Source organism: Electrona antarctica, assembly GCF_951216825.1.
Source record: "Electrona antarctica genome assembly, chromosome: 6".
Lineage (NCBI taxonomy): Eukaryota > Metazoa > Chordata > Actinopteri > Myctophiformes > Myctophidae > Electrona > Electrona antarctica.
The window spans coordinates 56,236,895-56,253,780 of NC_136811.1; the positions used below are offsets into that span (position 1 = coordinate 56,236,895).

Genomic DNA, 16,886 nt, shown 5'->3' on the forward strand with positions numbered 1-16,886 from the left:
CTCATTCAGATTACAGACAGTAGTAGTAAACCCAACTCATTCAGATTACAGACAGTAGTAGTAAACCCAACTCATTCAGATTACAGACAGTAGTAGTAAACCCAACTCATTCAGATTACAGACAGTAGCAGTAAACCCAACTCATTCAGATTACAGACAGTAGTAGTAAACCCAACTCATTCAGATTACAGACAGTAGTAGTAAACCCAACTCATTCAGATTACAGACAGTAGTAGTAAACCCAACTCATTCAGATTACAGACAGTAGTAGTAAACCCAACTCATTCAGATTACAGACAGTAGTAGTAAACCCAACTCATTCAGATTACAGACAGTAGTAGTAAACCCAACTCATTCAGATTACAGACAGTAGTAGTAAACCCAACTCATTCAGATTACAGACAGTAGTAGTAAACCCAACTCATTCAGATTACAGACAGTAGTAGTAAACCCAACTCATTCAGATTACAGACAGTAGTAGTAAACCCAACTCATTCAGATTACAGACAGTAGTAGTAAACCCAACTCATTCAGATTACAGACAGTAGCAGTAAACCCAACTCATTCAGATTACAGACAGTAGCAGTAAACCCAACTCATTCAGATTACAGACAGTAGCAGTAAACCCAACTCATTCAGATTACAGACAGTAGTAGTAAACCCAACTCATTCAGATTACAGACAGTAGTAGTAAACCCAACTCATTCAGATTACAGACAGTAGCAGTAAACCCAACTCATTCAGATTACAGACAGTAGTAGTAAACCCAACTCATTCAGATTACAGACAGTAGTAGTAAACCCAACTCATTCAGATTACAGACAGTAGTAGTAAACCCAACTCATTCAGATTACAGACAGTAGTAGTAAACCCAACTCATTCAGATTACAGACAGTAGTAGTAAACCCAACTCATTCAGATTACAGACAGTAGTAGTAAACCCAACTCATTCAGATTACAGACAGTAGTAGTAAACCCAACTCATTCAGATTACAGACAGTAGTAGTAAACCCAACTCATTCAGATTACAGACAGTAGTAGTAAACCCAACTCATTCAGATTACAGACAGTAGTAGTAAACCCAACTCATTCAGATTACAGACAGTAGTAGTAAACCCAACTCATTCAGATTACAGACAGTAGCAGTAAACCCAACTCATTCAGATTACAGACAGTAGCAGTAAACCCAACTCATTCAGATTACAGACAGTAGCAGTAAACCCAACTCATTCAGATTACAGACAGTAGTAGTAAACCCAACTCATTCAGATTACAGACAGTAGTAGTAAACCCAACTCATTCAGATTACAGACAGTAGCAGTAAACCCAACTCATTCAGATTACAGACAGTAGTAGTAAACCCAACTCATTCAGATTACAGACAGTAGCAGTAAACCCAACTCATTCAGATTACAGACAGTAGTAGTAAACCCAACTCATTCAGATTACAGACAGTAGTAGTAAACCCAACTCATTCAGATTACAGACAGTAGCAGTAAACCCAACTCATTCAGATTACAGACAGTAGCAGTAAACCCAACTCATTCAGATTACAGACAGTAGTAGTAAACCCAACTCATTCAGATTACAGACAGTAGTAGTAAACCCAACTCATTACAGACAGTAGTAGTAAACCCAACTCATTCAGATTACAGACAGTAGTAGTAAACCCAACTCATTCAGATTACAGACAGTAGTAGTAAACCCAACTCATTCAGATTACAGACAGTAGTAGTAAACCCAACTCATTCAGATTACAGACAGTAGTAGTAAACCCAACTCATTCAGATTACAGACAGTAGTAGTAAACCCAACTCATTCAGATTACAGACAGTAGTAGTAAACCCAACTCATTCAGATTACAGACAGTAGTAGTAAACCCAACTCATTCAGATTACAGACAGTAGTAGTAAACCCAACTCATTCAGATTACAGACAGTAGTAGTAAACCCACACAGACCTGTTGAACTATATAATCAATCTGTAAAACTGTTATACGTTCATCTATAATACAATTTAGTTATACGTCACCCTTCGCCTCCTATCCCATGCCCTATAGAGATACTCTGAGAAAGCGAAAACATGGTGAAAAAGAAACTCCACCACTGCATCACTCTCACACCCTCACACCAAGTTCAGATCAGGATTGTGGACTTTTTCAAACAATACTTCTCTCAGATCATGATACAGAGGACAAAATAAAATGAAATGGATTTCGTTCTCCACCTCATTCAGATCACAGTATTCACATATCCTGTCCTCGATCCTCAACAACACCCCTATATCTTCCTGTTTCGTGCAATGGCAAAATGCCATAAGTTCTTAATTTTGGCTTTTGCCAGATTTCTTCTTTCCATGAAACTTATAGAGTAAATTGTGACAAGTCTACTGTACATTGTCTGTATTGAAATCAATCAATCAAAACGGCTTCGGACAGGTTAAGCCAATTTGTTATTCAGGTCACCTCAATGACACTGAGGAAGATCACACGATCAAAATGTCAGTAATTTTTCATTCAGCAGCTGAATGAAAAGAGGCTTAAACTGTCCCAGCTGCTCCAGTGTCTTCCCGTGAATTTGTTGCGTGCGTGCTCGTTACGTGCACACGCCCGCGACTCACCAGACCTGGATTCTGTTTAGCTTTTTTTTACACTTGCGTTGTTGCGCCTGCGCCCTTCGCATCACGTTTGCAAGGCCCAACGTTTGCACACGCCTGCGACTCTTCAGACCTGGATTCTGTGACCTGTGATGATCCAGGCAACAACGCCTGCGTTCCTTGCATCCCGTTTGCAAGGCCCTTTAGACTGAGCCTCGCTGTTAGACTCCTGTCCCTTTGTTGTGTATCGTTCCTCCATCCATCCATCCATCCATCTTCAACCGCTTAACCGTAGTCGGGTCGCGGGGGCAACAGCTCCACCAGAGTGCTCCAGACTTCCCTCTCCACAGCAACATTAGTGACTTCCTCCTGGGGGATTCCGAGACGTTCCAAGGCCAGTGAGTCGATGTATTTCCTCCAACTGCGCCTTGGTCTGCCCCGGGGTCTCCTCCCAGTGTATCGTTCCTGTCAGGAGGAAACCTCATAACTCAATCTTTTAGGTTTTTGGCATAAATCAGTGCTATTGAACACTTTTTACCTCTTTGGACAAAACCTCTTAACTCCATTGGACTCTCAACATGTCTGCTAAAGCAACTAACTCCACCACCTCTCCCCCTCTCATGGAAGTAATTGACAATATATAAAGTTCCAACACCATCTTTGACGAGGCTGTATTGCTTTGTTTTAAAAAATATATGGTTTTCTTAAGAAAATTTATATTTTTCATTTCCTGAAAAATGAACATTTTGGAGTTATGAGGTTTCCTCCCGACAACAGAATTGAAATGTATTCAGTATGTTATTGGTTGAGCCAGAGGTGACATGCATTGAAATGTATTCAGTATGTTATTGGTTGAGCCAGAGTTAACATAGTACTCCGTATGCTATTGGTTGAGCCAGAGGTGACATGCATTGAAATAATTGGATCAGGCTAGAATGTTGGGGCAGAAACACAAACACTGGCAAAGTAAGGGGATTCCTCAACAGGATGCAACAATTCATCCATCTAAAATGCAAATGTCTCTCAACACTGCTATTATAGCACGTCTACAGAGACACTGTCAATGAAATCAGCTCTGGTTCCCTCATAGTGTAGCAATATGTTTTTTTTTCCTTCTTTCTTACTTCTCCTTTGTTTTTACCATACTGAAGGTTTGTTTTAAATTCCTTATTCATTTTATTAATTTAATTTGGGTTGATTATTGCTATATATTCAATGGACCTGCTATACCTACAATGAAATCATATCTCAAATTATGCTAATTGACTTTGTTAACATGTTTTTGTAAAGGTTTTTTTTTTCTTTTTGTTTTGATTCGTTTTTTAACCATACTTAAGTTGATCATTTGTTTTAATTCTTTATTTGATTCTTGCTATATATTCAATGGATAAGCACCTGCTATACCTACATTAAAAGCTCATCTAAAATGATGTTCATTGACTTTGTCAACATTATTCTTATGTACGTAGGTATACTTAATATCTCTAGTTGATAAATGTTACTCCTGTTGAACAGTATGATTTGTTTCTAGTGTTGGGTAAAGTGTTACTCTGGGGAATTAGTGATTTAGTCAATTCAATGCAATTCATTGAGGGCTTATGGTAGGGGAAATAGCCAATAAGGAGCTTTTGCACAAAATCACACCTGGACCTCTTTGGTGGGGACGTAACAACTACAAATAAAGGTAAGAAAGCCTTCTAGCGTGGAATTCTCCTTTAACATACCTTCATATAATTGGATCTCACTAATGTTCATGATAAAACAGCACAATTCTTTTCTGCTCGCTCTGTGTCTCATGAGGGCTGCGGGCAGTTCAGAAACACGTCCACCAGTGACATCATCGATTGGGACTCCAAGTTAATAGAAGCACTAAAGACACAGCTTTGATGCACAGCAGCAAACACCATTAAAATGCTCTGTATGATCCCAAGGCCCCATTTGAAAAGTGACACAAAGAAGAACAACTTGAAACATAAAATCACAGATAGCTCAGTGGCACCCTTTTTAAGACGACGTCCATGTGAGCCAGAGGTTGTGATCCAGCTGAGTTCCTCCTACATTCACTCTGCAGCATGTTTTGGAGAATAACATCCAGAAGAACACTAGCTGGAAAGAGATGGAAAGCTGAGGAGAGAGAGAGAGCATGGTGGAACTCTGTGATAAGCTGCTGTATATGTGAGCCACAGGTTGTGGGTTCAAGCTCAGCCCATAGCCCATGGTCTCGGAAGGCCGAGACTATAGCTATAGCATGCTATAGCATGCCATTTTCCACATTTCAAAGTAAAAAGTTCCAGCATGTGTCTCCACAGTAAGCTGAATTATAAAAAGTGTGAATGAGGTTTCTAGGTGATTTTTTGACGTGCCAATATCTGCCATTGAGCCCCATTATAAATGTCTCAAATTTGAGAGCACTATATTTCTAAAACTATGAAACATTTCAAAGATTCCTTTTCAGGCAAACATGTCCACCGTAAGATGAACCTACATAGGTTTGAATGGGGTTTCTAGGTGTAAGTATGTAGGACTATAGTAGCATGCCAAAGTTTGTGCTATTGCCATTGAGAATGCATTGGGCGTTTAAGTTAAATAACTCAGAAACTACACACACACACACACACATTTCAAAGTAAAAGGTTCCAGCATGTGTCTCCACAGGTGAAAGTGATTTTTTGACTTCAGGGTCCTTTTCTTTACCAAGTATACCAGATCACTACCTTAGCCTGACTGAGTGAGATTTCCAGGCTTTTATCTTCTTTCTATATATTGATATCGTGATAAATCGTTGATGAAATCTCTTGCGATTCACAAGAGATTTCATTAACGATGACATCACGATATCAAGATATCTGCAACTGAAAAAAATAAAAAAAAATAAAAAACATAAAAAGCAAAAATCAGGAATTACTACCGTAAAATCCTCAATTATTAATCCAGGCTTTTATTTGTCTCAATCGATTAGATACCGATATATTTTATTGGAAGGAGGCCGCTATAATAAGGAAGCCTATATATTTCTACTTTTCAAACTGATCATAATGAATAAATCACATTTTGTGTCAGTTAGAACCCAGTAAAATGTGCTGGGTGTTAGTGTACATAGTTTACTAAATATCGACTAAATATCATAAGATTTTAGTCGACTAAATCTACAGGTGATTTAGTCGACTAAAATGTATTTTGGCGGGCCTTGATGCCGTGGTAATGACTGCGATGCGTTGTGAGCTTGTAGATCGGCTATTTTCAGCATGCAACCAAGTGTAAAATGACTTATACTGGATCACTTGTCCGTCTAGTCCCTTCCTAACATTTTTGTCTAGTTTTATTTGTTGACAAAATTGTCAGTATATTTAGTCTTAGTCATCATAGTTTAGTTTTCATTTCGTTTCCATTTCGTTTTCATCATTCACCTTATGTCTAAACAAACTGTCCTGATCGTTTTCTCCATAGATGGATGGCTTCTCCTGTGTGAGGGTGCCCTCCAGTGGATTGCATTCAGCACTGCACGACTGAACAACTGAAAGAATATATATTCAAAGATTTGTGCCGCATTTTTACGATTTTTCAAAAATAGCAGACCTACAAGCTGAGTGTGGAACTATAGTGGTCCTCTGGAGTAAGTGTGGAACTATAGTGGTCCTCTGCAGTGAGTGTGGAACTATAGTGGTCCTCTGGAGTGAGTGTGGAACTATAGTGGTCCTCTGCAGTGAGTGTGGAACTATAGTGGTCCTCTGCAGTGAGTGTGGAACTATAGTGGCACTTGTCGATCGATAGATTGATTTATAGATTATTATTCGACACCGGGTACTGCACTCCCTGCGGGGGTGTGGAGCGCGTGTGCTGAATTTCAGGTGGGTGGCCGTGCCCGGTGTCGAGTCGGTCGGACCCATGGTTGTCCAGAATGCCCACAAAAGGCCACACTCCATATTTGGCCATGCCTGACATCACAAGTTAACACTCCATATTTGGGCATGCCTGACACAGAACTCCATAAAAGGGACACACAGAGACAGATACAGAAATCTCCATATATGGGCATAAAAGGAACACAGGCAGATGGGTAGAACGGGTACTCTGACACGGGTACAACGGGACACAGAACTCCATATATAGGAATACAGGGACACAGAGAGACAGATACATAAATCTCCATATATTGCCACGGGTACAACGGGTATTGCATAGGGGCATGGATCTCCAACTTCATCGTTACAAGAACTCCATGGATGGGCATAAAAGGACACATACATAATAACTGCATGGGGCATGGATCTCCAACTTCATCGTTACAAATACATAATAACTGGGTGGGGCATGCATTTCCAACTTGCATCGTTCCAAGTAGTCCAGTGCCCAACGTGCACCACTCTATAGTCATGAATAAATACTGAAACCAGATATAATCATTAAGGAAAGTTTATGCATGTACTACCGTATGTAAACTCTTAATTTCCATTTTCCAGCCATTCAGTTGCAAAATAATAATCTATAAATCAATCTATCAATCGACCCACAAGTCCAAGTGTCTTAGGCCACCGTCACACGCGTGTGTACGTGCGTGCGTGTGTTACATACTATGTGTCGACCCAAAACAATTTGTGGGGCCCAAACACATTTTGGCAAAAATTAAAACCAGTTTACATGCAGGAAATAATGTGAAAAAGATCAATATATAATATTGTTAAATTAACTTAATGAATAGGCACATTTAATAATCATATTGATACCAGATTGTGTGATTTTATTGCTTTAGTATGTTTTTTAGTATATTTGAAATGAGAGATAATGTTTGTTCTGTAATAATGTCAGATAAGATTGCTTTACATAGCCTATTTCTTCCCTGCATGAATCTGCATCTTAAGAGTTTTATTTTGGACAAAGCATTTACATTTTTTTAATTTGTAATATTTTATTCCCCTGTATGAGTCCTCATGTGTAATTTCAGACTGCGTTTATGAAAGAATTCCCGTTTACAAACGGCACAACTAAAGGGTTTTTCACCCGTATGAGTCCACATGTGTGTCTTCAGACCCGCACTTTGACTGAAGCTTTTTTGACAAACTGTACAAGTAAAGGGTTTTTCACCTGTATGGGTCATCATGTGGGCCTTCAGATTGTGTTTATGAACGAAGGTCTGTCCACAAACTGTACAACTAAAGGGTCTTTCTCCTGTGTGAGTCCTCATGTGTTTCTTCAGATTAGAATTACAATGCAAGCTTTTTTGACAAACGGTACACGTTAAGGGGTTTTCTTCTGCGTGAGTCCTCATGTGCGTATTCAGATGTGAACTTTGACCGAAGCCTTTTTGACAAACGGGACACGTAAATGGCTTTTCACCCGTGTGAGTCCGCATGTGTGTCTTCAGGTTATGAGCTTGGCTAAATCTCTGTTCACAAACGGTGCACGGAAATGGTTTTTCCCCCGTGTGAATCCTCATGTGTCGTTTCAGCAGATGCATCTTACCGAAGCCCACTTTACCACAAACTGTACAACTCAAGCTTCCCCTCTCCGCGTGACTCGTCGTCGCGGACTGGGTTTGTGTCGATGACGTCGGGTCGTGGGACAGCTTGCTGCTCAAGGACAATGTTTGTCCTCCTACATGTTGTGCGTTTAAAGCCGACTGGCCTTCCCTCTCCTGCCAGTCATCACTGTCTTGTGATTTCAGTGCGTTTAAAGCCGACTGACCTTCCCTGGTCTCCTGCCAGTCATCACTGTCTTCGGTGATGTCAGATTCAGAACAGTCTGAAGGGAGGAGCTTGTCGTCACTCGTTGGCCGTGGAACCCAGTGCTCTACATGAGCTCGTGTTTTCATGTGTTCAGTTGAGGTGCTGGCTACAGGCTCTGTCTCTTTGGTTTCCTCACCATCTTCACTTTTCACTGCCAGTGGTAATGTCTGTGTTGACCCATCAGCCTCCTCTGGTCTTTGAAGCAGCTCCTCCTCCTGTTCCTCTTTAATCCGTGGAGCTTCTGGTTCCTCCTGGAGCAGACTGGAGTTCCTCTCCTGCTGTTCAAGGTAAACCTCCTCTTTACACACCGGATCAGATCCATATATATCTAATGTCAATGTAGACCCATTAGCCTCCTCTGGCCTTTGAAGCTCTTCCTGCGGTTCCTCTTTAATCTGTAGAGGTTCTGGTTTATCCTGGACCAGACTGATGCTCGTCTCCTGCTGCTCCTCTTTAATCTGTGGAGGTTCTGGATTCATCTGGACCAGACTGATGTTCCTCTCCTGCTGTTCGGGGGAAACCGCAAAATCTAGGACGAGATGAGAGGAGGTAAGGTCAGCAGAGAGCAACTCAATTTGTTTAATAGGATTAATTATCCTACTTATTGATTTGTTTTGGTCTCAAGTGTTTGAACTCATTGAACGCCAAATACTTAATGTGTTTTTCATGAAATCCCATGGCGCCAGCAACGCCTTTTGTGTTTTTGTGCTTTGTATTAACACTATTGCCAGGGAAAATTTCAGAATAAAGGCTAGAGTGCCAAGCAGATGGGCACATTTTACTCTGAAAAGCACCGCCTTCCATTTCCCCCCAAAACCGGGAGGTGAAACTACCTTGCACTAATAGATCTGATCTCTCTTTAGAAGCGTTAATATTCCAAATCAGATGCTTGGTTAAGTCAGAAATTAGGCCAGAACATTGGCGTTCTGATCAAAACCATGTCCCCCCAACAGCAATGTGATTTATGGTGGTAACTTATTCCCATCAACACCCTTAACAACATGAGAACAAACTGCTGAAGAAACTGGATGTGTTTTGCAAACATCAACCTGTTGGTGGCGCTATAACAGGCCAATGTGAAAAGGGTGGGATATATTCCTCAGCCTAGTAAGAAAATGTGTGAAAGATTTGACGTAAATTGCATGCCGCGTTCATGATTTGAGGCTTTTGTTCAAAACGGGGCAATCTTGCAAACTGTGAAAGCCAATTATAGCCAATTAGGATGGAATATGACATATCGGACAGATCCGACTTGAGCACATGACCATAGAGATACTGTGTAACGATTTTTGAGATTTTTGGACAGAATCTGGAGGAGTAATATCCAAAAATGTGTTTTACAAAATTCGGCCTCCTGGTGGCGCTATAAAAGGCAGATGTGGAAAATGCAGGTCAAAGGTTTGTCCTTGGCCTCTAGGGAGTGTGCATGCAACGTTTCACGCAGATCGGTGCAGTTTTAGGTAAACAATGTGAAAAGCTGCCTCATGGTGGCGCTATAACAGGCCGTTCTGGAAAATGCGGGGCAGAGGTTCATCGTTGGCATCCAGGGAGTGTGTGTGCAAAGTTTGGCATCGACCGGGTTAACGGTGCCGGAGATTAGCTGGTAACGGACGGACGGAAGGACACACGGACGGACACACACACACACGGACGGAGTGCAAAACATACTCTCTCCACACGGACGGAGTGCAAAACATAATCTCTCCCCATGCCTTCGGCCTGGTGGAGACAAAAAGGGAAAAATATGTAGGCTACAGTATGGGGGAAAAATGGGGGGGACTGACTTTATTTTTATTTTTACAGGGGCCAGTTTCGAATTGCAGCCCTCTAGGGATTCACATTTCTTAATGGCTGTTGGTAGGGCGTTCCACAATGTAAACAAGCATCATGCTTTTCTGGGTTTTAAATCTTCTTTAGCAGACCTTTTATTGAACTGTACTTTCCCCATGCTTTTTCATGCAAAGTGCAAACTGTTAATAAAGTATGAATTCAATCAACCAGAAACCAACCTACCTTTTGGTAGAGGAATCGGTGAGTAGTTCTTCTTCAGTATGGACGTGGTGGATGGAGAGTAAAATAATAATGATTCCAAACGCAAACCAAACTACTTCTGTCAGCCTTTAGCTTAGTTTATTATTACGCCATCTTGGATCTCGTTCTGCCGCCGGCTTCCGTACAGGAACTCTCGCGATAGTTTGTTTCCAACCGAGAGTGCGTGCGTGCGCGTGACGTCACGTCGACAGGAGATCCAAGATGGCGGAATAAACACAAGAGGCAGTGTTTTATCTTTATTAGACACAAGTAGTTTGTAGGATTCTTGTATTATCCCGGAGCATTACTAAACACACTCTAATAAATAAATACTACTAAACACTCTACGGACAGCAGGACACACTGCTCTATGGTAAGACTAGGTTAGCATTTAGCATGCTAGCTGCTGCCGTGCTGCTGCTGCTGCCGTGGTGTGTGCGTGCGTGTCTGTCCGTGCGCTTGCGCGACTCTGTGTGTGCGTGGCGTGCGTGGGTGTGGGCGTGTGCTTCCGTCTGTGTTCTTGCGTGCGCGTACGCGTCTCTCTCTCTCTCTTTCTCTCTCTCTCTCTCTCTCTCTCTTTATTTTGATGAATTGGACCCTCTTGTAAACAAGTGTAATGCTTTATTGGGTCGTCCACTCACAGTTAACAGTCTTTGTATTGAGTTGTGCTTGAAATGTAGGCCTACTGTAATTCTGCAAACTGTTAATAAATATTTCAATCAATCAAAACTCTCTCTCTCGCGAGTGGGTGGAACTGTCGAGTTTGGCAGAGATCAAGTCATGTGATGTCTGGCGTGTCTTTCAGGAAATCCGTTTTTGAAAGGTTGTGAAAATTGCGAAATGTTCAGAATTAAAATGTGTGTCCATGTTGATTGCAAATTGTATTCACAGTTTGCAGAATAGGTACATATACAAAAACTGCTAAGAGGTTAAAAGTAGAAAAAGCACTATCAAAACATTTAAAGACATACACAGCTATGCAAAGAAATCATCACAGTTAGAAAAAAGGTTAAACGTGTACATTTTACAAAAAAAGAAGGGAAGGACCTAAACTTTTTTACAGGGGCCAGTTTCAAATTGCAGCCACCCGTAAGTGCACTTTGAGACAATTAAGAGCGGTTTTGAAGTAGTCTAGGGATTCACATTTCGTAACAACTGTTGGCAGGGTGTTCCACATACAGGCCAGTCAGATTTGACCCAAAAGAAATTGCAAAAGTAATCGTTCATGGTTTTTTTATGATCCTTAGGTTCATCCAAATAACATCAAAAATAGAGTATATAAATTGTGGATCATGGTAAATTCAGGGGTTGAAAGTTAGAGTACCATTAAAAACGTTGGCTTATACTATAAGACAACGTTTTTATGGTATTTAATATGGCATAATATATGCAGCATAGGCTATATTCTGCATTACTTGCCATATATTGGCATAATATGTTAATATATTTAAAATAAAACCATAGCACCACCATTAGACCTTTCATGTCACACACCCCCTAGAAGGCACTCGCACACCACATGGGCTGCACGCACCACAGTTTGGGAACCACTGGGTTATAACATAACCCTGGTTATGTAAACAAACATTAGCGATCAATTCGCTTATTGTAATTAGCGTAATTTGCGTCATGGCGTATTGCGTAGCTCCTCCCCTCCGGGGTACTAGTGCGCTCACTCAGTCACTGATCGCCATTTGGTGACATTTTTCTTCTGCTAGAGCAAGTGAGAATTATGTTAAACTTCCATTAAATTCTCTGTACGCTTATTGTAAGTGTTCGTACACTCCCGTAGAATCACTGACACCCAAACTGGAGTCCCCTGGGAATCGACTAATACGATTTCCTACCGCGGCTCAGATTGAGCCATCCAGGGGATATGCCACTCAGCAAGTTCCAAAGCGGAACCTCCGCTAGGGGAACCTTGAAACCCTGTTCGCTGAAAGAGCCATCGCCTCCTAGGAGTGCGCATCCTCTCCGGCCGTCTCCCCGCCGAATTGGAGATCCCTCCGCCTCCGCGGGGGAATCGTGCCATGACTAATGGACATGTCCGAACAGACCTCACACGAGGTCCGGTGGTTCATCGCCCCTCCTGTGCCCCATCGGGGAACAGGCCACGATATCCCAGGCACCAGGTGACCCCGAACTTTTGGCAAGGGGGCCCCTATCAACCTTGACAAGAGGGGTGCCCAGCACATCCCTTTCTAGGGATCTGGGCCCTCGCCTTTTTGACCGACGCTGTACGCTCGGCCCCTCAAAGCCCGGCCTAAGCCCCCTGGCTTGTGCCTGCGAAGGACAAGGACCAGCCCGAGTCTCGGGGTGTTCTCTTTAGACAACCGGTCCGTTCCTGCACTGCAAGAGTCCCGGGTTGGGTTACGCCCTGTTCAGGTGGTGGTGCTTGTCACTCCTCACACCCCATTCGACTGTTTCAGTGCATAGAATATCATCAGGACCATGCAATGGGCCCAGTATGGACATTTTCCACATACTCACTGTTTCAGTATGTCATTATCAGCTATTGTGACGGGTGATAATGGTATTTTTGTGTCACTGATGTCAATGACGGAGCCGCGCCGTGTCTGGTGGCCTTGAGCCGTGCCGAACGTTGCGACGGCCACCAGACCCGACTCAGCGCCGTCCGAGTTACGTCCCGATAGGCAGAGAATAGTACATATTAGTAGCCCCTAGTTTCCATGCGCCGACAATAGAGTTGGAAATGACACGTTCAGCCAAACACCACAATGTCTAATATGCCAGTATGGCCATATTGGCCTATTCCAACGTCCTGATAACGGTTTATTTGGTATATTTAATACAGTGATAACGGGTGAATGGGCTGGCCCTCACCACTGATGTCCCGTCGGCGTATGCAGGGAGGAAACCCCCCCCGGGGTTCATGCAAGAACCCCGGTGTGTTTTACCCCTTCCCCTTTTTGGTTTTTTGTTTTTTTTAATGACCACTTCATAGTCCGCCCCTCAACAGGACACACCTTATCCTGTTAACATCCCAGGCTCGTCACTGGGCGACACCTTTCCCCCTGGGGCGGATATGTATCCATGCCCGGGAGGCGTTCCTTCTGGGACAAAAGGTCAAGGGAGACGAGCCCCAAGGCTCGTGCTCCCCAGACCCTCACCGGGCTGTTGATCCCAGTCAACCGGTACGGCGACCAGTTGGACCTTACTCAAAACACCCTCTCTGTGTTGGGGACGGTCCTGAGGCTCCGATAACATAGTGACTACCAGGCACTGTCTACCCTCCCCCTTTTCTTTGGGGCCTCATGGCGCCGGGCCTAGCCCATAGCCATGGCCGGAGGGGGTGCACCACGGTTAACCAGGGGCACAACCACTGTTACCCAAGACAACTCACCACGTCCCAACATAACGAGGATCCTGTGTTGTGGTCCACAGACTTCCGCCTGCTGATACGTTCAAACTCTGTTTCACGTGCACCACCCAAGGGCTCCTCCAGAGCCCGGGTAAGAAACAGAAAAACATGTACATTTTGGCAATTTTATTGACATAGTACAGACAGTTTCATAGCCACATGCACGCAATTGTAAGCGGGACAGTCTGACGGTTAGGTAAGACCTAGTAGTACTGTCCGTGGCTGTGGTCTGCCTGGGTTGGCTAAATCTGACCTTGCGAGTCTCGGACTCTGGTGATGTCTAGCCGGGGTAGTACCCCGGGTACATGCCCTGCAGACCCCTACTGCATCTCGGGACCCCTCTGTGGGGAACCGGGTGGGTCGGCACCGGGATTACACGCGCCGTCCTACTATCGCAGCGTTCCCTGAGCCACCAGTGTGGGGTGCAGGGGGTTTCCGGGAGGGCTGCAAGAGCGTCCTGGTTAGCTCTGACAACCCTGACAATGTCGTCCACTGCCCCGTGGAAGAAGGTTGTCCGGGGTGATGGCACAGTCCAGGAGAATGTGCCGCACTGATTCCAGGACCGGGTGGAGTTCCAGCCACCTGGTCCTCTCCTGGACCACGCACAGGGCCATGGCCCGTCCCAGGGAGATTGTGGCCACCCTAGTGAGGCCCTACTCTATATTACAGGTCATTACAGAACTAATCTAAAGTAGGATAATCAATCTTATCCAACCAGAAGACAAATTGAGGTTTTTCCTCTGCTGACGTTACCTCCTCTCACCTCCTTCTAGATCTCTCACTCTCTTTACACACTGTGTAAAGAGGAGGTTTCCCCAGAACAACAGGAGAGGGGCTCCAGTCTGGTCCAGATGAATCCAGAACCTCCACAGATTAAAGAGGAACAGCAGGAGGAGCTAAATGGTTAGTCACTTTCTTATTTGTCTCTCTGCATTTCTAGAGCTGATATTATATAATCTCTTCTCTCCATTGATTTGGTTATCAAGTGGCCTGTCTATTTTGAGTTATTAATGCCATGTAAAGCTTAAATGGAAGAAGGGGAAAAAACATTAGGGCCCTATCGTTGTTGCCTATGTCTTATTTAAAGGTGTAGTGGGATGACATTTTTTTTTTTTAGAACATATCCATAGTCATCATATGACCATACCAAACAATGGATACATTTCAATTGTTGTGTACTTTTTAATGTTTGATTTTAGTTCAATGTTTGTTTTAAAAATGCCATTGACAATGAAAAGAGGTTTAATGTTTGTTTTTAGTTCAATGTTTGTTTTAAAAACGCCATTGAAAATGAAGGGAAAATTTACGTCATCTTATCCCTAACACAAACATTAAATCCCATTAACAATAAAGATAATTTAATGTTTGTTTGACACCGTTTGTTTTATATCATCATTACAACATCATCGATGTTGTAAGATGATAAGAGCGCCCCTCACTTCACACGGGTGTGATTTGTATATCAAAAGTCCATAAAAATCAAATTTTAGTTACTTCCTTATAACGACAACGTGCTGCGTGATGACATCGAGCCTCACATGGAGCTTGATTTTTAATTCACCTGTTTGATTCCCATCTCTGCGCGACCGTCCAAACACAGCTGCTTTTGATTTCAGAAATACTCAGTTTTTAATCCCATTCAAGAGGACATTCAGACAGGGTATTACTTGTTTTAAACAGCAGCAGCACACTAACATTATAGGTTAGAAATAAGCCATGAGCTTTGCTGTCCGTCTCTCTGTGACTTTGTTTACAAACAACCTGCATGTCCATGCACGCGTCGCGCATGTAGCAGATCTACGTCCCATAGCCTGGAGGGATGCGACGTTCTGATTGGTTCATAAACAGACAGCTTTCCGTTTCAGGCTGAAACTTCAATATAAAATGCCATAAGTAACCATCTCTAGTTGTTATTTTGTGCAAAAGCGCATTATTGGCTATTTCCCCTACCATAAGCCATTGTTTTTTATATATCCTCTCTTCATAATGTAAATAGTATCCCAAGTGGCACACTTTACTACTTATTTTGATGGAAATAAGCGAATTAGCACAAAAACCCAACCCCATTTTGTTGACCATATAAGGAGTTCCTCCCTGTCCCCAGTTAACCCCTGGGGTCAAAAAAACGTAGTTTTCGTTTTTGGTGGCCCAGCCAATCAGGATAGAGGGGTCTTCCGCCAATCATGATCGAGCGGGGGCGGGCCTTGGTGTGCGTGCTGTTCTGTTGTGTCCCCCCCACTGTAGTGCGTGCATGTGCACATCTTGTTACCGGGGCGGACCGGTTTTTTTTCCAAATCACCCAAATCACTGAATGCTCCTTTAACTTGCCTCGCTGATATCCACTGTCTAGCAGCATCCCCGTCGCTAGGCAACGCTCGGCTCGGCCTAGATGCCCTGACTGACCAAGATGGCCGCGGCGTAGACTCCTGTAAGGACCGCCATCTTAAAACGCTTTTTTCTCTGAATCCTTTCTCAGATTGACGTGTTTGAACAGAACGTTGATGTTAGCGGCCGCCGCTACCTCGCGGTTACAGTATTAACGCTTCTGAAGACTTTTAAAAAGACGGTAGCCACATTAGCTTCATTAGGTGATTTTTCTTCCTGTTCTTTCGGGGAAGTGAATTTTTGAGGTCTTCAAAATAAAAAGTATCCGGCGGCATATAAGTTGCAGCGCCGGAGTCAATGGTGGCAGTCGACGAGTTAATAATCAAGTCATTGTATCTGTTGCCTAGAGTTCCTGCAGCCCCCGGTGTGTAGAGAGGAGGTTCCACCCGAACAGCAGGAGAGGAACTCCAGTCTCCTCCAGGAGAAACCAGAAGCTCCACACATTAAAGAAGAACAGGAGGAGGAGCTGCTTCAAAGACCAGAGGAGGCTGATGGGTCAACGTTGACATTTACATTGAAAAGTGAAGATGAAGAAGAAGATGATGATGAATCTGATGTTGATGACGATGATGATGATGATGATGATGATGATGATGGTGATGATGAAAACAGAGAGACAGAGCCTCTAGCTGGCACCTCAGCTGAACACATGAAAACACAAGCTTATATACAGTACTGGGTAGCATCACAATCAAGCAATGACGACCGGCTCCTCTCTTCACACTGTTCTAAATCTGACATCGCTGAAGACAGTGGTGACTGGGAGGAGA

The 16,886-nt window shown here is 43.2% G+C and overlaps 1 protein-coding gene and 1 long non-coding RNA gene across 2 annotated transcripts; one reads left to right on the plus strand and one right to left on the minus strand.

Moving 5' to 3' along the window:
* Positions 1–6,802: 6,802 nt before the first annotated feature.
* LOC306925749 (uncharacterized protein) lies at positions 6,803–10,789 on the minus strand. The gene is made up of 2 exons (XM_079504790.1): positions 10,332–10,789; positions 6,803–8,847 (listed from the first exon to the last, which is right to left on the minus strand). Exon 2 carries the CDS (start codon positions 8,795–8,797, stop codon positions 7,502–7,504), a length of 1,296 nt encoding a protein of 431 aa, XP_079360916.1. The 5' UTR covers positions 8,798–8,847; positions 10,332–10,789; the 3' UTR covers positions 6,803–7,501.
* On the plus strand, positions 10,627–16,583 carry LOC306925753. The gene is made up of 3 exons (XR_013790300.1): positions 10,627–10,722; positions 14,505–14,634; positions 16,464–16,583. It is a non-coding gene; the product is annotated as an uncharacterized lncRNA (long non-coding RNA).
* Positions 16,584–16,886: the final 303 nt, after the last annotated feature.